Source organism: Elephas maximus, chromosome X, assembly GCF_024166365.1.
Source record: "Elephas maximus indicus isolate mEleMax1 chromosome X, mEleMax1 primary haplotype, whole genome shotgun sequence".
NCBI classification, from domain to species: domain Eukaryota; kingdom Metazoa; phylum Chordata; class Mammalia; order Proboscidea; family Elephantidae; genus Elephas; species Elephas maximus.
The window spans coordinates 26,275,027-26,296,733 of NC_064846.1; the positions used below are offsets into that span (position 1 = coordinate 26,275,027).

The 21,707-nt window shown below is 47.5% G+C and overlaps 1 protein-coding gene across 1 annotated transcript; it reads right to left on the minus strand.

Moving 5' to 3' along the window:
- Window positions 1-5,501: 5,501 nt before the first annotated feature.
- Window positions 5,502-16,293, minus strand: RAB33A (RAB33A, member RAS oncogene family). The gene is made up of 2 exons (XM_049872331.1): window positions 15,933-16,293; window positions 5,502-6,009 (listed from the first exon to the last, which is right to left on the minus strand). Exons 1-2 carry the CDS (start codon window positions 16,188-16,190, stop codon window positions 5,554-5,556), a joined length of 714 nt encoding a protein of 237 aa, XP_049728288.1. The 5' UTR covers window positions 16,191-16,293; the 3' UTR covers window positions 5,502-5,553.
- Between the last annotated feature and the right edge of the window lie 5,414 nt (window positions 16,294-21,707).

Below are 21,707 nucleotides of genomic sequence, written 5' to 3' on the forward strand. Positions count from 1 at the left end.
GTGTGAATCCACTGGGAGCTCCTTGGAAACTCTATGGGGCAGTTCTACTCCATCCCATAGGGTCGCTATGAGTCGGAAACAACTCAATGGCAACAGGTTTTTTGTTTTTTTTTTTTTTTGAATCTTTATGGGAGCAGCTCTTCTCCTGAAGAGCTGCTGGGTGGGTTTGAACTTCCAACCTTTTGGTTAACAGCTGAACCTTTAACCATTGCGACACCAGGGCTACTTCCACAGATGTTACAAGAGAATAATTACTGGCCTTTCTCTGCAGCTGCTGCTGAAAGTTTCAGGAGAAGCTGCACCTTGCTCTCCAGGGGAGTTCTCGGCACATCCAGGCCTCTCCACCCCCCTACCCCCAACACACACTCAGGGTGGTCCGTGGGCTGCCGTCAGCCTCTCTTGTCCTGTGGGCTTCTCCAGCTGTTCTGGGCTGGATTTCCCTCCCTGGCATTGCTCTAGGTGGTGGTGCTCAGAGCAGCATCTGGTCCGGGGTTCTCAGACAGAAGGACCCTGCTGACACAGTCCTCAAGCTCAGGGACTCTACCACAGAAAAGCCTCAGGCTGGAACTGAGGCCTGAGGAAATGAGCAGGTATTGCGGAACTGATAGTCTTTTGGGAGCCAGTGGGAAGATCCTACAGCCCCAAAGGCTAAGCAGCATAGTCAAGCTGGCTGTGTAGCTCCCAGCTATTGTAGAGGCACCTTTGACCCAGAGCTGACACTCTTTCTGCCAGCCACATGGGCTTCTTGGAGACATCTGGTCAGAGCACCCTACTCAAGGAGGAATGTCCCAGGCTGGCAGCCTAGATTTGGAATGACCTGCTGGCCAAGCCCCCATGGGTCAGGGTGACTGGCTGGAGTACACCTGGTGCCTTTGTAGGGGTTCTGGAGCTTGGAACGAGCCAGAAAGGCAGTATAATATCCTAGAAAGAGTCCTGACCTGAAGTTGGACAGATCTCATTTCACCACTTACTACCTTGGACAAGTTACTAAATTTCACAGGACATCCATCTCTTATCTGTAAAATGAAAATCATTTATCCCCACCTCCAAGGGCAGAAGGAGCATGAAGTGAGATAGTGAATGAATGTAAACTGCTTTAGCACAGTGCCTGGCACATAATAGGCACTGGGATATTAGTAGTTATTTATCCAGGTCTTATCTCTGTAGCATAGACAAAGCCCCAAGGGTACAGATCTGGAAAGTGAGAGAGAGCGGCCATCATGAGTAGTTCCAGAGACATAGTGAAACTAAATGAGGAGCCTAGAAGCACCCCACTTCCCTTGAATTCCCTCACTCTTCATCCTCACAAGTGTCTCATGGTTTTCTGGCCTCCTGAGTTCCCTTCTGCCAGATATGCTGAGTACAGCGCATCCCCAAGTCCTCTCCCTCAATGTGAGAGAGGCTTGAGCACCAACCACCGTGCCACCTGGCTGTTGCCATCAGTCAGTTCTGGGGCTGAGAAAGGGATCTTACTAGCAATGCTAAAACCTACCAACCAGTTGCCTTCGAGTTGATTGCAACTCATGGCGATCTCATGTATGTCAAAGCAGAACTATGCTCCACAGAGTTTTCAATGACTGCTTTTTCTTAAGTAAATTGCCAGGCCTTTCTTCTGAGGTACCTCTGGGTGAACTCCAACCTCCAACCTCCAACCTCCAACCTCCAACCTTTCATTTAGCAGCTCAGTGCACCAAGCATTTACACCATCCAGGGACTCCTACTACTAGCAATGCTAGGAGTCCACTGAAATTTCATGGTTCCATATTGGGATACCATCTTCTCCTGCACCCCCACACCCAGGGAGGGAAACTGGGGACCCCAGTAAGAGATTGAGAGAAAATCTAAGTGAAGCCCAAAGATTCTCAGGATTCCTTGGGCCACAGTGGGGAAAAAAGGGCTTCTTGGCTGTCCCCAGGTGGCTGAGAGAGAACAACTTCATACTGAGGGAAGGGACAGGGTCAGGTAGGTAAGGCACAGAGGATAGAGCCAGGTGGGATTAGTGGGTGCCTGCTATTTGCAGCAAAGCTGTCACAGGCTTGGCAGGACCAAAAGGTGAGAGTCTGAGGGAAGGCTTCAGAGTCTGGTTTTTGAGGTGGGGGTCTAGCCACCCTGGAAGTGCACTCCTGAGGCCTACACTCAAGAGTCCCCCAGGAAGGCTGTCTATCCTTCTTCGGCTTTTCCCTCTTGCATCTCAGCAAGCCTGCTGAGCCTTTCCAAAGGAACCGAGTCTGGATGGTGCTCAAGTCTTCCACTAGCTTCCCACTGCATTCAATAAAACCCATACTCCCTGCCGGCCTACAGGGCCTCATTTGACCTGGCTTCATCTACTTCTCTATCTTACCTCCTGCCGCTTTTTCCCTCCATCCCTCTCTTCCAGTCATGGCAGACTCCTTCCTGTTCCTCAAATGAGTCCACTGCACTCCTGCCTCAGGGCCTTGGCATTTGCTCTTTCCTCTGCTTGGGATTTTCGTCCCCCTGAGCTCATGGCTTGTTGGTTTTCTTCACTCAGGTCTCAGCTTAATTGCTATCTCTTCAAAGGTGCCTTTTCTGACACTCTAAGATATTGCCCTACCCTGCCTTCCTCACTTTCTTTTTACCTTCATTGCCTTCAGAACCCTTATCACTACCTCAGATTATTCGTTTCTTTCTTCCTTTTCTTGTTCAGTGTCTGTCTCCTTTGTGAGGGCAGAGTTTTATTTCGTTCACCTATGTATCCTCTTCAAGAAGCCCTGGTGGCACAGTGGTTAAAGTGCTCTGATGCGAACCAAAAAGTCAGCAGTTCAAACCCACCAGCCGCTCCACGAGAGAAAGCTGTGGCAGCCTGCTCCAGTAAAGACTGCAGCTTTGGAAACCCTATGGGGCAGTTCTATTCTGTCCTATAGGGTCACTAGGAGTTGGAATCAACTCGACGGCAGTGGGTATGTATCCCCAGAGCTTACAACAGTGCACATAGCAGGTGCTCAGTAAATGCCTACAAGGTGTCAGAGGCAAGCCAGGTGTAAGAAGAGGCAGCCCTAGCTGGAGGGCTCAGCGTGTTGTCATATCTTGGCCCTGTTACAGCAGAAAGAGGTAGACCAAGAGGGGTTGGGCTCTGGACTGAAATGCAGCCATTAGGACAGCAAGTGCACCTGCAGCCAGGCTACAGGGACCAAAAGATGCCACAACAGCAGGTTGTATCCTGGGCGAGGAGTTCACTGCTGGAGAGTCTGACACAAGGCCATGAAGTATTCCACGAGGGAGACGCATAGCAACAGAGATTTCAGCAGGCAGTGCAGCAGCAGACAACACGACCCCAGCCCCTGGGTGAGATTCAGGAGCAGGGTGTTGGGTGGGAACGACTGGTAAGAAAATGCAGTCCTAACTGGGGTACAGGAGTCCCTGAGTAGTGTAAACAGTTAACACACTCAGCTGAAGAAAGGCCTGGCGATCCACTTTGGAAAAATCAGCCATTGAAAACCCTGTGGAGCACAGTTCTATTCTGACACACGTGGGGTCGCCATGAGTTAGAATTGACTTCACTTTAGGCTGTGGTTACTGGTTAACTGGGGTACTAAGCAAATTCCAAAGACTGGGCTGAGCCTGCAGGTTGGGCGGGAGTGGAGCGGGGAGCAGGGTATTGGCCAGTGCTGGAGGAAGAGTGCTGCCCAGACAGGCAGGCAGGACCCGACAGGCTGTTATTTGTTTGGCGGGACACGCATCTGGTGTGCGTTACCTACATTGTGTGAGGGGCAGACCTCCATACACCTACAGGGGGAAGCGCTCTGAAGCTTTCTGCCTGGACCCTCTCACAGAGGGCTTCCAACAAGAAAGATCCCCTTAAGGAGTACCCCCTCTTCCCTGCAAAAAAAGGAATCTACCTGGGGCTAGTATAGTTATGCCTTTTCTAGCCACTTTTAATTACTTTAACAATTGAACAAGGGCTTTCACATCAATAGGACCAAATGTGTAAGACATACCTACAGGACTCTCCTGCTCAAAAACCACCAAAGGCTCCCACTGGCTAAAAAAGCAAGTGCAAACTGTTCTACCCTCCCCTACCTCCACTCCCCACTGTGGCTCCTCAGCTGTCATTGGGCCAGACTCCTACTCGTCCTCCTACCTGACCACCAAGTCCATTCCTACCTCCCTTTTGCCCACTCCCCTCCTCACCAATCCAAACTTTACACTTCATTCAACATACAAAATAAATATAATTATTTTTCTGTGAACCTTCCCCACTTTTGAATACATAATACTCTCCATTCCCATAGCACAACCTTGTCCTTGGTGATATTGTTGTCTACTTTTTGTTCTCAAGTAGTTTCAGTGTGTACATCATTTGTGCAACTAGATAATAAGGGCTTTGAAGGTAGGGAACGTATCCTTCTCTTGTTAAGTTTCTCCCATAGCACCCAGCAAAGATCTGGGACATAATAGATATTTGTTAGCTTGACCCCTGTCCCCATCCAAGAAAGGGCAAGGGGGAAAAAAAAAACACTTTTGGTGTTAGGAATGCCTTGGTGAAAAATGGGAAGCAGGATCTAACTACTCTGAAGCAACTGGGTCTGTTGGTGTCATGGATTGAATTATGTCTCCCCAAAAAACTGTGTATCAATTAGGCTGGGCCATAAAGGTATTGTGTGATTTTCCTGTATGTTGTAAATCCTGCCTCTATGATGTTAATGAGGGAGAAAAGGCAGCAGTTGTGTTAGTGAAGCAGGACTCAGCCTACAAGATTGGATTGTGTCTTGAGGCAATCTCTTGAGATATAAAAGAAGTGAGCAGAGAGACAGGGGGACTTCATACCACCAAGAAAGAAGCACCGCACCGGGAGCAGAGCGTGTCCTTTGGACCTGGGGTCCCTGCACGGAGAAGCTCCTAGTCCAGGGGAAATTTGATGAGAAGGCCAACCCAGAGAGAAAGCCTTGCCCTGGAGCTGATGCCCTGCATTTGGACTTTTAGCCTACTTTACTAGGAAGAGATAAACTTCTCTTTGTTAAAGCCATTCACTTGTGGTATTTCTGTTATAGCAGCACTAGATGACTAACACAGTTGGGCAACCTATACTTTTTAAACTTTTGGAAATCTGGGAAAAGCAGCCTCCTCTTGACATCCAAGGCACACATCTAGGGAACCTAGGAAACGATGAGTCAGCATCTCCCCTGAAGGCTTCTCTATCCTACCACCTGCAGTGGCTCACTAGAAAAAAACATACCTGGCCTGTGTCCCATCCCCTCCAGGTGTTTCTGCCCACCTATGGTGGTGAATGAGAGAATGAATTAGTCCCAAAGAAGTGACACAAACCATAAGATCTTCCGACAGCAGAGGAGGCTGGTAGGGAGTATACCATGTCATGGATCTATTACCCTAATAGGGCAAGCTGCCTCTTCTTATCACAGTCAGAAATGTCTTCGTGGAGGAAAGCAAGACATGAAGCATGTGATAATCTATACAAATTTTATTTTAATATCAACTTGTATGGAAACAAGCAGGTGTCAGCTTTATTGCAGGCACGGAAAAAAGGGAAAGAAAAAACTCCAGTGATAACTTAGCTTGTATTTACACCATTTGGTTTCAACAGGGACAGGAAGTTTTACTGTTGGCTTCCTGTGGGAACTCCAGTTTCTGCACCTTCCCCTGCTGCCTCTCAGCATCACGATACAGCAGGGATTTCTGGGCCTTCAATCGGCAAGCCAGGCACATGAAAATTGACTCCACGTTCTGGCTCTCATTGGGGTCCTTGGCTGATGTCTCAAACAAGAGCATGTTGTGGGCATCAGCAAATTTCAGGGCTAGGTTGGATGGTACCTGGATCTGTTCCCTCAAGTCACACTTGTTGCCCACAAGAACTTTCGGGACTAGTGGGGGCACAGCATGCCCATTACATTCTTGGATCCACATTTTGAGGTTGGTGAAGGATGTCATCTTGGTGACATCATAAACAAAGACCACTGCATGCACATTGCGGTAGTAATGTTCTACCATGCTCTTGCGGAAGCGTTCCTGACCCGCCGTGTCCCACACCTGAACCTGGAAGACATCAAAGCCAATATCTGAGATCAGAAAAAGAAATATGAACAGATAGGAGAAAGCATGGCTCTGTGGCATTATAAAAATGAGATGACAGTCTTGGCATAGGAAGCAGGTCTCTGACACATCGACAAAAATGGACTTATCAAGGTAAGTAGAGACGTTTGCTTCAGGATTTATCAAAATTTTTCTTTTAAGATTTCTACTTGAAAAACCGGGATGTAAATTGGTCAACCTTTCAGAAGACCAAGTTGGCAGTATTATCAAGAACCTTAAAAGTCCTCAAAACTCTTAGAGCCTGTAGTCCCACCTCCAGAAATCTATACAAAAGAAATAGCAGAGATAGGGTCAAGGCTCTGTGTACAAAGATCTCCATCGTGGTGTTATTTATACTTTGCTAAAAACAGGAAACCACCTAACTGCTCAGGAGGAGAGGACTAGCTAACGCTTATCTACTCATGTTCCTGTTGTTAGGTGCCCTAGTTGATAATGGCTCACAGTGATCCATGTTGGCGCAAACAACTAACTGCCAGGCTGCTAACCAAGAGGTTGGCAGTTCGAATACACCCAGCAGATGTGCAGAAGAAAAGACCTGACAATCTGCTCCTGTAAGATTACAGCCAAGAAAACTCTATGGGGCAGTTCTTTTCCACATGGGTCACTGTGAGTATATATCCATAGATTGGAATACTAAGTAGCCATTAAAAATAATGTTTTCAAAGACTAAATAATGGGGGGGATGCTCACAAAATACAAGTTAAGTGGAAAAAAGCAGGATACAAAATGTTTCATATATTATGTTCTCAGTTTTTAAAATATATTAAACAAACAGGCATAGAAAGACTGGAAGTGTTCACAACAGAACACTAATGGTTATTTATGGGCAGTGGGGCTGCACATTATATTGGTTTTCTTCTACACTATCCTATAGTTTCAAAATTTTCTACTGTAAGCATGCATTACTTTGTTTTTGATTTGTTTTGGGGTTTTTTTGCAGTTACTTTTTAAAGAAAAGAAAGTTAGTGTTAAAGTCTCACCTTTTAGCTCAATTTATTTTTAAATTCATTTCTTTGTTATATAAAAGCTACTTTAGCACAGTGGATTTTTCTTCTGCATCACAACTTTTGGAAGAAAGGCCAAATTAGGAGGGGAAAAAAAGCTGATTTCAGTAACATACTCAAAGAAACAACTCCCCAGGGAGACCCTGGGGTCAATACACATTCAGCCCAATCTATTTCCCTTTATTCCTCCAAAGTCTTGGACAAGGGAAACTCACACACAGAACAATGGTCCCAAGGCCCTATACGATTCTCAGTTATCAAAGAAAATTTGATTATGGCCACTAATTGACTACTATGGCTCTTAAAACGAAGTATACCCTTTATTGGAAGTTAGCAGTAAGTATAATCTAGTCAATATAATTGAATCTCTTTGCTCAGTGAAGATCTTATAGGGCCCTGGAGTCATTCTGAACATGAATTTTCGTGGTCCAGGCCCCCTTCGTCTCCTCTGTCGACACGGTGGCCAACTTCCTTCAGCACAACCTTCAGATCACCCCTTCTCCTCTATTTCTATTTACATGTCTCAAGGCCAGGCCCTTCCTTACTCACTCCTGGATTACAGCAAAGTCTTTTGGATTCTGGATGCCTCTACTCTGGCACTTTCTGCTTACTGCTTTCAGACTAGCCCTCTTAAGCCCCTGCTTACATCAGTAGTACCTCGTCCTTCTATTCAGGAAATTACGATAGCCCTCTACTGCGTGTGGCACCAAATGGGAATTTTTTGGTCTGCCATAATTTGACCCCACAAGAATTTAGCTGCTAACCAAAAGGTCGGCAGTTTGAATCCACCAGGTGGTCCTTAAAAACCCTATGGGACAGCTCTACTCTGTCCTACAGGGTCACTGTGAGTTGGAATCGACTCGACGGCAATGGGTTCAACCTAGTTCCAAACTACTCAGCTACACCTGGTTCTTTCCCTTCTCTGTACCTTTGCTCATGCTAGGTCACCGTCCCCTGACAGACGGAACTGATTACCCCTCATGGCCCCATTCAAATCTCACCCATTCTTCAAAACTCAGTTCATGCCTCTGCCCTCTTCCTAAAATTTTCTGCAACTTCTCTACAATTCTCTTTCCTTAGGAATTTCTATTGTACTGTGCGTCTGTACCACACCATTCAGAATGAATGTATTTGTTCTCGAATTGTCTCATTAGTGCTCTTGGCATCTCCTCAGCCAAACTCTCAGCAGTCTTCTGCCTGAGAGCACTCATCATCAAGGTTGTCATCATTGTGCTTCTCACCAAAAAGTAGTACTGCCCTGAGCCACCAAAAAGACAAGCAGGCTGGCCGTCAAGCCTATTTCAGAGAGAACATCTGACTGGTTACACAGAAAAACACGAGTCTGACATCCTTTCAAAGGAGAAGACGGATTTGCCTCTGCAAGCGGAGAGAGACTGTCATCTCTTGCACTTCTCTGGTGCTCCGAGCAGGAAGAAAGGGCGAGCAGGCCAGAAAAGGAACAGCGGTCAGTTGGTGGGAAGACAGCAGATCTAGCACAAGAGTATCCTTACCATTTGCTCCTGAGCCCCACCCCCACCCCTCTTGCCTCTGAGTGAGGCTGAATCCCTACCAGCCTTCAGGCGTATGGCAGATGCTTTAACACCATGAGCTCAGCACTCTAAAAATACCTGCCACTAGCAGGAACATGGGTGGGAGTGTGTGAGGTGTTTGGGGTTGAGTAGGTTGGCTGTTTGACTTTTCTTTGGCTTCATAATTGTGTACACCACCCAGGTTGTCGGAACTGCGGGGAGGGCCCTCCCAGCTGAAGACCTCCTTTGCCTCTCCAATGGGATACGGAGCCTTGAAGCTCTGATTTGGCACCTCAGAATTTAAATGGTTGTCACTGTTCCCACCCAGCTCTTTACAATCCCCACCCCAAGTTCTTTGCATCCCAGTCTGTGGTGAGAGGTGAGCCAAGAAGCAGGCTGCTCCCAGCAGAAAAACAGGAGAGCCGATGGTGTGGATGGTGTGGTCTCAAGTCACCAGAAAGGTACAGCACAGCAGGCAGGCTCACAGGACACGTGGTGCAATCTCATTTTATCAGGGGGTTCTATGTTCCTGCTCTTCTCAGCACCCTCATAAGCCCCTGGCCCCTGCCAGAGAGTGAAAGAATCTACTTTCCCCTTTTTTTATTGAGTTGAGATTCACATAACATAAAAACGAGCCATTTTAAAACGAACAACTCAGTGGCACCACCACTGCTATCTAGTTCCAAATATTTTCATCACTCCAAAAGGAAGCTCTGTACCCATTAAGCCGGCATTACCATTCCCTCTCCCTCCAGCTCCCGGCAGCCATTAATAAACTTTGGTCTTTATGCATTTGCCTATTCTAGATACTTCATATACCGTATTTTTACGAAAATAATGCACGTGTTATACATTTTTTGCCAACTGTTATGTCAGAACTCTTTTACCTTATTTTTTGCAAATTACATGCCCACACACATAAAGGTTCAAAAATGATGACATTAAAAAAAACACTTCTGGCATAGGGCTCAGCATAATAATGAGAATGTTATTTGCATAAAAATATGGTAAGTGGGATCATACAATATTTGTTCTTTTGTGACTGACTTATATCATTCAGCGTAACGTCTTCAAGGTTCCTCTATGTGGTAGCATGTATTAGAACTTCATTTCTCTTTATGTGTATATACCACTTTTGGTTTATCCATTAATTTGTTGATGGACACTTGAGTTGTTTTCACCTTTTGACTACTGTAAATAATGCTGCAATGAACACTGGTGTACAAGTATCTGTATACCAGGTTTGAGTACCTGTTTTCAGACCTATCTTCTTCCCCTTTTGCGCTTAGCTCTCCTCACTCCTATTCCTCCTTTCCTGTGGGCACTGGCTACTGCTGAGCTAGATATATGCTTCCCCGATCTCTTTTTCACTCAGAGGGTCAGTAGGGTATAGTGGAGTCAAACCAACGTAGGTGCAAATCTCAACCCAAATCATTTACTAGTTATGTGTCCTTAGTCAAGTTACTTACTTCAATGTCCTTGTTTGAAAAATAAGGATCGCAACACCAATCTTGTGGGAATGCGGTGAGCTAGCATTGCTTGCAAGTACATGACACAGTGTTTAATATACTCTTTCTTCCTCCCCGGCTCGAAAGCTCCACTGTTAAGTCTGGATGGACGACTACTCGAGAGGCCACTTTTGAAAATACAACAGTAGCTTTGGACTTCAGAAGACCTGGGTTCCAGCCACAGCACCTCCACTTACTAGCTGAGTACATGACTAGGCAAGTCATTTAAAGTCTCTGAAACTGAGCTTTGTTTTCTTCATCTGTACAATGGGAACCTGATTCTTCCCTGGTTGCCAGAAAGATCAAATGAAATAAATACATGAGAAAGAGCTTTCGCAAAATGTAAAGCGCTCTCCAAATATTGTTGTTGTTAGTTATCAAGTCAACTCCAACTCATGGGAGACGCCATGTGTGTCAGAGTAGAACTGTGCTCCATAGGGTTTACAAGGCTGCGACCTTTTGGAAACAGATTGCCAGGCCTGGCTTCCAAGGTGCCTGTGGTCAGTTCAGACTGCCAGCCTTTCAGCTAGTAGTCAAGTGCTTAACCGTTTGCACCACCCAAGAAGCTCTGCCAATATTAGTTGTTGCTATTGTCTCAGAAGGCCTATCAACCCTCTCTTGTTAGCATTGCTCTTTGGATCCATTGGATGTCATCCTGGAAATCTTGGCTTCTTGAAGATGAGATAGACCCAAAGCAAGGGCATTTCAGTGGAAGGGGAGGAGAGAGGAATTCCAGCAACATGCCATGGGTGGCCAGGGACAGGCCCAAACTTATAGGGTGCTGGAGGAGGGTCAAGGGGCACAGCATGGGGAGCTGCCAAAGATAAATAGAGCCTTTTAACCATTTTCCTGGGGCTATCCCTGCCTGAGAAGCTTCAGCAAGCCCCCCACTCCCTGCACGTGCTCTTGGCTGACATGGGTATTTCTTTTCCCTAGGGAACATATGTAGCATCTTTCTATAGATGAGGCATGAATGTGCCTTTGTTGGAAGCCAATGGGGGAGGGTAGATGTGGAAAAAGGGAGACGAGTACATCTGTAACAAGTAAAACAAGTAGATGATGGGAAAAGTTTTAAACAAATCTTCGTCTTTTTCAACCAGCTGGACTTGTCCCATATGCATCTAAGATACACACACACACACCCAAAGCTTATACAGGGAAAGGCAAAGTAGGACAAAGAGAAACTCACACGCTGAAAGGGAGCTAGAGATACACACATTGGTGGATAATGAACCATTAAGCTAACTGGCAGAAGATGGAAGCCCAGAAGCCCTAAGGAAAACATGATGTCATTCTGACGGCAGGCCAGCTTCCAATGAACACTTAGCTCAGCCTCCATCCACTCGGGAATGTGACACAGGAAGGTGTTTTATCACCGGATCAGCAGAGAAAGAGAAATTCAAATCCAGGGCCACACCTGCCCACAGTCACCGCTGACCTGCACTTTGGCGGAGGGGGTACCCAGCCTGCGGAAGGAACCAAATTTGAGAGGAGGGGTACTTGTCTGAGAATTTACAAAGAATGGCTCAGAAATTAGTTTCTGAGCATCCCGACAACTACCTCCCCAGCCTCCTCACATCCCTAGTTGGCATTTTCCAGTGCTTTTAGCTGAGACAGGCACAATATGATTTAGCTAAACCTTTTTTTTATAGGTGACAGACACAGAATGGTCATCAACGGAAGCTCCAGATGTTAGCGGATGCCTCTACCCTTTTCAGGCTGATGTCAGGAAGGACTCTTAGCTTTTCTATACGATGTCCCTGTTAGAGGTAACTTGCGGGGGGGTTGGGAGGTGGATGCCGTGAGCAGGTATTTATGAGCTCTTCTAAGCCAGGCAGCCTGATGCATGGAAAGAGTACTGAAAGGAAATTTGGAGACCTGAGTTCTAGGCCTCACCTTGTGTGATCTTTGGCAAGTCACATTCTCTGAGCCCCAGTTTCCTACCTGTAAAATGAGGACGCTGGCCTAGAGAATCTCGAAGGTCTCTTACATCTCTGAACACTGATTCTTGTATCCAATGTGAGACAGTTAAGATGCAAAAACTAAAACCCAGGTACTCTGCTCAGTTTCCTAGGTGCAGTTGAAGGAGACATCTTGAAGGCTCCTGGGTCCTCAGGCTATGACCCTAGGGCCTGGGCCTAGAAAAGGCTAGCTGAGGCTGGCTGCCTGGCACCCACCTCCCGATCCCCACCCTTGTTCAGGCTGTGTATTGCCTCCTAGAGAAGAGTGTGGGGGTAAAGACCATGGGCTCTGATTCTGGCGCTGGCAGAGAGGGCAGTATAGTGAGATGCTAAAGGAAGGGCTTAGGCTCAAGAGTCAAAGACTGATGCACTGATCCATGTGACATGCGGAAAGTCATTTAATCTCTCTAAACAGTAGTCGGAATCCCTAGATGGTGCAAACGATTAATGCACTTGGCTGCTAACCAAAAGGTTGGACGTTTGAGTCCACACTGAGGCACCTCAGAAGAAAGGCCAGGCGATCTACTTCTGATAAATCAGACATCGAAAACCCTACGGAGCACAGTTCTACTCTGACACACACGGGGTCACCATGAGTCAGAGACGACTCGACAGCAACTGTTCTGGTTTAAACATCAGTCTCCTTATCTATAAAATAGGAATGATAATAACAATAGTACTGATTTCATAGGGTTGTTACAAGGATCAAATATGATAATACATGTAAAGTGCCAAGCCTGGGCTCTTTGTTTATTCAATAAATGTTGTTTTTAGCTGCTGTTGAGTCACCCACAACTCATATCTACCCCATGTACAACAAGATCAGACTGTTTTGATCCATAGGTTTTCATTGGCTGATTTTTGGAAGGAAATCGCCAGGCCTTTCTTCCTAGTCTCTGCTGAAATCTGTTCAGCCTTGTAGCAATGCACAAGTCTCCACTGACAGATGGGTGGCAGCTGTGCATGAGGTGCACTGGCCTGGAATCAAACCAGGTCTCCCACATGGAAGGCAAGGATTGTACCACTGAACCCAAAGGCCTCATTCAATAAATGCCCATTGCTGTCAAGTCGATTCCAACTCACAGCGACCCTATAGGACAGAATAGAACTGCCCCACAGGGTTTCCAAGGAGCATCTGGTGGATTCGAACTGCCGATCTTTTGGTTAGCAGCTGAGCTCTTAATCAAGGCTCCATTCAATAAAAACAAGTTATTATTATTACTATTGCCTGTTTGTTGGAGGCTTTTCTCAATATTCATGTTAACCAGAAAACATGGATCATAAATGCTGTGATGGGGTGGGGGGGCGCATGGACTGGAGACACCAAATGGGCTTCAACCTCCTAGGGATGGCTCTGGTAATTAGGAGTAGCCCCAAATATACTAACTCAGTCATGCCCCAGCAGGAGTTGCCCCGTGTGCTACCCCAGGACACAAGGAGTCAGCCCAAAAGAGGCCCCACCCTAGTCTTGGACTGTAGCAAAGAGCTTGCTGAGACCTCTTTACCACTCTCCTGTGAGGGCTGGTATTTTAGAGCTTAGAGCCTTCTATTGCTAACTGTGGTCTAGGGCTACCTGGGCCTGTCACACTGGATTTTTCTCTCTCTCCCCCAAAGGGGAAAGCCCTTGGCAGTCACCTCCTAGAGTGGTTTTGGCCCTTGTTCCTTAAGGAACTCCAGACCGGCAGAAGTGTGGGGCAAAATCTTCTCCTATCTAGATCACATGCTAGCTGTCCAGCTGCCATGCTCTGCCATCTTCCCACGGACATGCTGGCCTCTCGCCTGCCAGCGTTGGCTGTGAGATTGGAGCAGCTTTACAAGAGGCAGGGACACCATCTCCCTGCTCCCATACCCCACCTTAAGTGCTTCAGAATCTGTGGTCGGAGGACTCCTCCACAGGCATGGTCACAAGACTTTGCCCTCTTAAAAGATATCACCTTCCCCCAAAAAGCCTGTATTAAGCACTTATCTGCACGTGCTAGTGTGCTGAGCTGCTTCCAGTGAGTCACACTGTCATAGGCTTTGCCCTCTGGGAGAAGATCCAGAATGTTTGGCAGAGACTGTAAAATCCAGTTTAGCTAAGTACTGGGGTGTTAGAAGGGAAGGAATGGTTTAAAAATGTCCCCAAGGCCATTGGATAATGACCCTCTTGCACTTGATTTTCACCTCCCCATTCCCCACTTCCTAGCTTCCTTCTCTTCTCCGTCCTCCCTCAGACTCTCAAACACTTCCTTTCTCCTCCACCTAAATTTCAGGCGGCCTTATTCTCATTTCCCCGTTTTAAATTCAGGGAACACTTTGGCTCAATGTGACACTTGATTTTCAACAAGTGATAGTATTACATTTTAAGGATTTTAGATCCCATGCACAGATATATTTCTACTTGGATAAAAAAGGCATGCTTTAGAAATTCCAGAATCTTGCAGCCTTACATTAAAGAAACTAGACACACTAGAGAAAGCCCTAACCAAGGAAACGTCAGTGTACGAGCCCTAGGAAAAGACCAAGACAGATACCTACAATGACTTTAAAGGGAAATGCTCCAATTCCCAAAAGGCCAGGGTCAAAAAGATCACAATTTGAGAACAATGCCCTAGCTTCCTGACCCTGGGGCTCAATTGTTTTGGAGAGCTCTCTGTTAACAAACAGAACCGAGCAGCCCATCTTCCTGGCACCTACCTTGGCCTGGTTTCTGAAGCCATTTAAAAAACATTCATCTTAAGTCAAGGAGTCAGGAGTCTTGCTCAGTTTAGAGTGTTTCATCATTCTCCCCAGTTCCTCAGCCCTTCTCTGCACATCTCTCAGATGACCAGCCTCAGAGACACTCTGGCTGTTGGACTGGCAAGAGGGAGGTTTACCTTCACCCTGACTCCGTGGAGGGTCCAACCAGAGGCTCTAGAAAAGGCCAGCTGTGACTCTAGCGAAATTGGTCTTCAGTGTCCCCAGTGCCTTTTGAGGTGCCTCCCTCCCCCTTCCTCCTCTGCTCCCTCCCCCCACACACCTGAAGTTGCCCTTGCCACGTCCTCCCTCCCATCACACCCTGCACACTGAAATGTTCTGTCCTGTAGACTTAAAGATGAGAACAAATAGACAAGAATATTCGTACTTGGCGTATGTAATAAACTCATGGGGAAGGGGGAGACCAAGGCACTTCCCTTGGCCCTCAGGTAACTTGCTCTGTATTTTTACAAAGGCCTTCTGAAGATAATACCCTGACCTGACAGAGCAAGATACCCCAGACAAGTAAAAGAGTTATCATTTGGGAAGGATGGTTCCAAAAGAACAAGTTTTGTCTATTATGAAGGGCTGGCGGGGGACCCTGTCTGAATTTCTTTCAAAGGACTCATGGCTGTGGGCCAGAACCACCCCCGCTCTCAACTCAGCCCTAATCTCAACTATAAACTGTAATTTAAAACAAAGCAGTTCTCATTCTTGAGGCTTAGCTCAAGTGGTTTTTGCAGCCTATTGGCACCCAAGAGGTAGACTAGACCTCAAGATGCGTAAAGTGCTTTGGGATCGATCCCACAGACCTGGACCAAAAGCTGCCTCATGCCTCCCTCTGCCCACAAGTGCTGCTGCTCTTGGCGCAGGGTCAAGGATGGGATCAACCTTGCTATTCCAGACAAGAACTGTCGGCCAGGGGCAACGAGCTGAAAAAGGAAACCATTCCCTCCTGCCCTAAAAACAGGGGTGAGGTAAGAACGGGGTCACTGAGAGAGGCAAAAGAGGATGAGGAGGTGCCCAGGGTCTTGGGCTCAGCGGGCGGCGACACAACCAAGAGCTGGACGTCTCCAGCCACTAGAGCGATGCCTCAGGCGAGGTCCCCTCCCAGCTCCCTCCCTTCCCGGACCTGACCGTCTGGATCACCTTGATCTTCTCGCCCTCTATTTCCACTGTCTTCTCCCTGAAGTCCACGCCGATTGTGGCTTCAGTCTTGTCCGGGAAGGTGCCCCCGCAGAAGCGGAAGGTCAGGCAGGTCTTGCCCACGTTGGAGTCCCCAATCACGATGATTTTGAAGATGCGAATCTGCACGTACTGGTCCAGCGACGAGTCGAGCTCCAGGGCGGCCAGGCCAGCGGCCGAGGCGGGTCGCAGGCTCCCGTGGCCCAGGATGGGCTGCGCCATCTCCCCCGGACCGGCCCGGAGCCCGACCCCCCTCGAGGGCTCCACACAAAGACAACGGCCACGTTCGTGCGCTCGAGGCGAGCGAGCTGTGTGCGTGTGTGTGTCCGCCTGTGTGTGCGTGCGCCGGGAGCGTGTGCGCGCGCGCGGGAAGGGGGTGCTCTCGCCCCGGCCCCCCTCCTCCAGCGCACCCTCCTGAGAGCTCTAAGGCCCCAACACAAAAACCAGGAGAGGAGGAGCGATGGATGGAGGAGAGTGGGCAAGCCGTGAGCCTCCTCCTGCCACCTGTGCCCTCGGACGGGACACCAGGGCGTGCTACCCGATGGCGCTCCCAGAGCCGCAGCCGCCGCCGCGCCTAGGCCTAGACCCTCCCCCTGCCTGGACCCCTGGGACACCCCGGAGGGAAGAAGCTGGAGGAGGAAAAGAAGGGGGTGGGGAACGCTGCACACACCACCCCGGGGCGGCCTTCCTTTCTGCGCGCCCCGACTAATGTCTTCTGTCCCGGGCCCCCACCCCCACTTTCTCCGAGTGCCAGGGGTCAGCGGGCAGGTGGCAGAGCTGGGGAGGACAAAAAGCGCTGTGCCTAAGGCATCTCCGGGGCTCTTCGGCATCGGAGCAACGCAGCTCGTGGTGGGGGGTGTGCGGTGTGGGGGGTATACCTCTTTCACCTCGCGGCGGCGGGCAGCTGAGCCGCGCCTCCACGGACCCCCTCCCAAGCCTTGAGCTAAACGGGATGCTCTGTCTTATTGAGTGAGCAGGTGCACCCGCGGGCCTCAAGGAGCGGGAGAGGGCTCTGCCAAGATACGCAGAAGGGTGTGGGGAGTCCGTGCAGCTGAGAGGAGGGAGCGGGGGCGCGGGTGGGTACGCGTGTGTGTCTAGGGCCAGATGTAGGGGGGCGCGTGCCAGGCGCCAACCTCCCCTCATCACACCACGAGCACCCATCCTCTGAATGTTCAGGAGAGCGGCTCCCATTGGCTGCAGCAGTCGGTTGTGTTTAGCTGGCCAATGGGGAAGGCTTGCCGCGGGAGAGGGCCATGAGCGGGTAGGAGAAGGGGGGAAGCGAGTGGTGGCAGCTCCAGCAAAAGGGGACTTTGTTTCTGGGGCTAACCATTACGGGCCCAGGTGGAGGGATCTTGGGACATGGCATAAGCCCCACAGTGCCTTGCATTGCCGGGTCCTCCATATAACCATAATTCCTTCCAGAACGGTGAACGTTCAAAGTGAGTTGGAAACCCCTAGGTGGGTTCACCCCCCTGCGACTGAATGTAAAACAAAATGGTTGGTTCTAATTTGCCAGAAGCCTAGATTATGCTTGGAAGGTAATAAATGAACACAACTTTATTACGGTACTGGGGGCAGCTTCCCAAAGCTTACTAATAATCACACATCTTGGTCAAGGTCAATGCTCCCTCTCCCGAAAGTGATTTGCAGGTTCAGAGTTTGTCTGAAATCAACCTTACTGAGTTACAATTGAAATTCAATAAAGTGCACCTATTTTATGTTTGTTTTTAAGACCTTCCGCCTCCCCACCCATTTCATAGGCTAAGGCAATATCAACATATGCCAATAGCTCCGACACAGGAGTTACTGCTAATACCACCAAAGTCGTGGATTCAAGGAGCACTGCAAGCTGCCATCTTATTTGTGTGTGAGGCTGAGATTCAGGAAGAGACAAACGTGTGACTAGTCCATTCCCAACGAGAGAAAACCAATTCAGTGCATCAGTGGCAGATCTGTAAATGGACTGGAATACTGAATACTCAACCGAGTTCACTACTCAAAATGGTTGGGAAAACAGGGTCTATATAGCTAAGTTAGCAAGCGTTATTTATAGCTAACCCCCTTATCACATAAATGTGTCACCCATGTCTGAAACCCTAGATTATACTATTCAAGCATCAGGGGAGGATTTAATCATAATTGGCTAATCCAAGGTCATCATATGGATACCAACTGCCATTGTACAGTGTGAATAGCCATCAACTTTACACAACATTTTGGTTTTTTGATTGTCTGATGTCTAGATAATAGTTTGCCGGATCATTCACCACTGTATTTGAAGGAAATACTCATTATCTACCCAAGAACAGCTGTATGAAAAGTGGGAGGGGGTAATTATTAGGCATATCCTGTAGGTAGAGGGAGGTCACTGGGTGGTACAAATAGTTTGTGCTCAACTGCTAACTTAAAGGTGCTAACCTATAAAGGTGCTTACGTGAAGGTTGGCAGTTCAAACCCACCCAGCAGCACAGCAGAAGAAAGGCCTGGTGACCTGCTTGTTAAGATTGGAGCCTAGAAAACCCTATGGGCAGTTCTGCTCTGTAACACATGGGGTCGCCAAGAGTCGGACGGCAATGGGTTTGGATTTGTTTCTTTGGTAGGTAGAGTGGAAAGAGGCTTTGCCAGCTCATAGCCAGAATTAATGCTAACTTCCTGAGAGATATATAAAAAGAATTTACACCTACATAATAAGATTATTTATCTGGCAAAAACTTGTCACTGAGTCTGAGGATTCACACTGTATTTGGGTAGAAACTTTGATTCCTGGAAATGCAGTGTTTCAAGATGGGCACCTTGCCATATTAAAAAGTGTATTTTACCTCTGTGGGGTGAGATTTTTAGGTGGCTTTCACTTATATTTTTTGAAATTAGTTCAATGTGTGTATATTTTGCAAAAAAACACACACAATTTTTAATTAAAAGGATAAGAAAACTACCTCATCGCACCATGGCAAAAAAAAAAATGAAATGTGCTATACTGTGCCTTTTCTGTTTTGATTATGCATCGTTAAATGATTGTCTTTTGAATACACACAGTTGTTTTCATAGGTACTTGATTATCATAGTGTTTTCCAAAGCCTCTTTCACCAACAGATATGTTTAACTTTGTATTTAATCAAACCATGTTTATTACTAGTTTTTAGAAACATCAATAATCATCAATGTCTGTAAGGTCTTTAAAATATTAAATTAATATGAGTAATTTTTACCTCATTGTGGAATTGATATTTTCAATATTACCACCTCCCTCCAAAGCAGCAGTAGGTAAAATATAACTCATTTCTGAACATTAATCTATTCTGCTTAATAGTTAAGGGAACCTTAGATAATTTCCACTCAAGGCTGCTTTGCACTATGGAGACAGGAAAAGGAGGGACTTTAAAGCCAGGCAGCCAGGGGTAGCTTGGGCCAACTATTCAGCCTCTTCAACAAGTCTGAAAGGGGACGTGAGAATGAAAAGCAATGATGTCTGTAAAGCACCTGGCCCAGGGCCCAGCATTCAGTAGATGCCCAGTAAATGACTCCTTCCCACCCTAAACCCAACGACAGAGGCATGGCCTAGTAGGGGACACGCAGGGGCGGCAGCTGGCAGTGAAGGCCCTGCATACACTGCTGATCTGGCCAGATGTGAGCCTTGTGAGGACGCTGGGGTGTGGCGCCATCCTGGGCTCCACAGATGTTATTTTATTACCCAGGGGCTTCTCTGCGTGGGCTTGTGGAAATTTTAATAAAAGGAAATTAAGTGCCAGCTCCAGAAAAATAAATAAAGACTGCTTCCTGGGTTAAGCTGCCTAAACAATGCCTCCATAATTTCATTCCCTATCCACATTCCATGCACACACACACACAAGATTAAGCTACTTCATCACTCACAAGATTATGGCCAAACTCTTTTTGACAGTTCAAATCTGGCCCCATCATACTTACCAGTCCTCACCGCTTCTTCCTAGTCTGAATTCTCTGCCCCAGACATATTGGTTTCTCTTTGTCCCCTGGAAATGTGCTGAGTTTTGTTTGTATACCTCTAAGCCTTTTAATTTAACACACGGTGGTGCTTCCTATAAAACGCTTCACAAACATTAACCCATTTAATCTTCATAACAACCCTATGAGATTGGTAGACACAATTAAATGACTTGCCCAAGGTCACATAGCTTAGGAAGTGGCAGAGCCAGGATTCAGCTTAAGGTGGTCTGGATCCAAAGTCGACGTGCTTAGCCACTAAAAAGGTTACCTTTGGTCACAATAGATTCACCACTTGAAATATCATTCCTCTTGCTCCACTGTCTATTTGAATTTTACTACTCATCCTTGAAGGCACAGCTCATGTAACACTTCTTGCATGAAGTCCTTCCTTAGTCATTCCAGCCCATACTCTTCTCTTGCTCTGGCACTACACCAAAAAAAAAAAAAAAAAGTTTTCGTGGAGTCAATTCCGACACATAGTGACCCTGTAAGACAGAGTAGAACTGCCCCACAGAGTTTCCAAGGAGCACTTGGTGGATTCCAACCGCCGACCCTTTGGTTAGCAGCCATAGCACTTAACCACTACACCACCAGATACAATTTATAATTTGAATAAGCAGTATATGTCATCTCCCCAACAAGACAGTGACCACTTCCTATACTTTTTCTATCTCCCAAAGCCCCTTTCACAGTACAGTCCAAGTAGCAAGTGCTCAGTAAATACGTGCTGAATGAATATGTCACCCGAATCTTTGAAAAAAGCATATGCTATTTTTTTTTATGCTCTGCATGGAGCCCCTGGGTGGTGCAAAGGGTTAATGCGTTCATCTGCTAACTGAAAGTTTGGCTGTTCGAGTCCACCCAGAGATGTCTCGGAAGAAAGGCCTGGCAATCCACTTCCACTGAAAACCGTAAGGAGCACATTCTACTCTGGTAGACATACTCAGGTTGCCATGAGTTGGAACTGACTCCACAGCAACTGGTTTTACGTTCTGCATACAGCAAAAAATTATTTCTAATTTAGCTTACATGTGACATGTTCAAAACAGCGCCTCACCCTACTCCTCCCAAAATTGTGAAGCTCTGCTTAGGATTTCTCTCACAGAAAGTCTGTGAAGCACGAACTCGTTTTGCCAGCATCCTGCTCTCAAACACGGAAGCCATAATAGCAGGAGACGAACCGCAGCACCTGGTACAGCATCCAGGATACAGAATTGCACAATATAAATGGGATATCGGGAAAAGGAGAGCGCTGAGGGACCACTTGTCCCGGAAACAGGGGTTGGATGCGGAAAGTGGCAGCAATTTGCAAAAGATGGAAGTCTACTCCGGATCTGGGAAGCCAGGTTCCCCGCCTTGGACCTATGGAAAGACTGGAAGTGAACTCAATTCAGACAGTCCGAAAAGCTTAGTATCTAGCTAGTGGCTAAAACAGAACAAAGCGTGGTGCCGGGTCCACGCTGTGTGAGGTGCTGTTATCAGTTCCTGCCATCGAAACAGCGGCTGCAGTAGCCCCAACCGCCAGGCAAAGAGGACTCACAGGTCCCTCCTTGGCCAGCTTTTCAAACTCGCTCAGGCCAACGCGTTGTCATCAACACGCGGACACTCGAAACCAGGGACCGGGATCTTTGCCAGTGGTTAGTAGCTCGCGCATGAGTACATTGTCCTTGGTCCTCTGCGGCACGTTTCCCCACGCCGGCCAATCGCAGTGCGGCGTTGAATGCGACGCCTGCGCAGTCAGCCCCCGGTCGCGTTCCGTTCCCCTGCTCCCGC

Bases quoted from the DNA above. Each gene is read 5' to 3' on its own strand.
- RAB33A (XM_049872331.1), bottom strand. From the start codon at position 16,190: ATGGCGCAGCCCATCCTGGGCCACGGGAGCCTGCGACCCGCCTCGGCC. The intron at 6,010-15,932 runs GTGATCCAGACG...GATGTCTTCCAG, and splicing joins TAGAGGGCGAGAAGATCAAG to GTTCAGGTGTGGGACACGGC.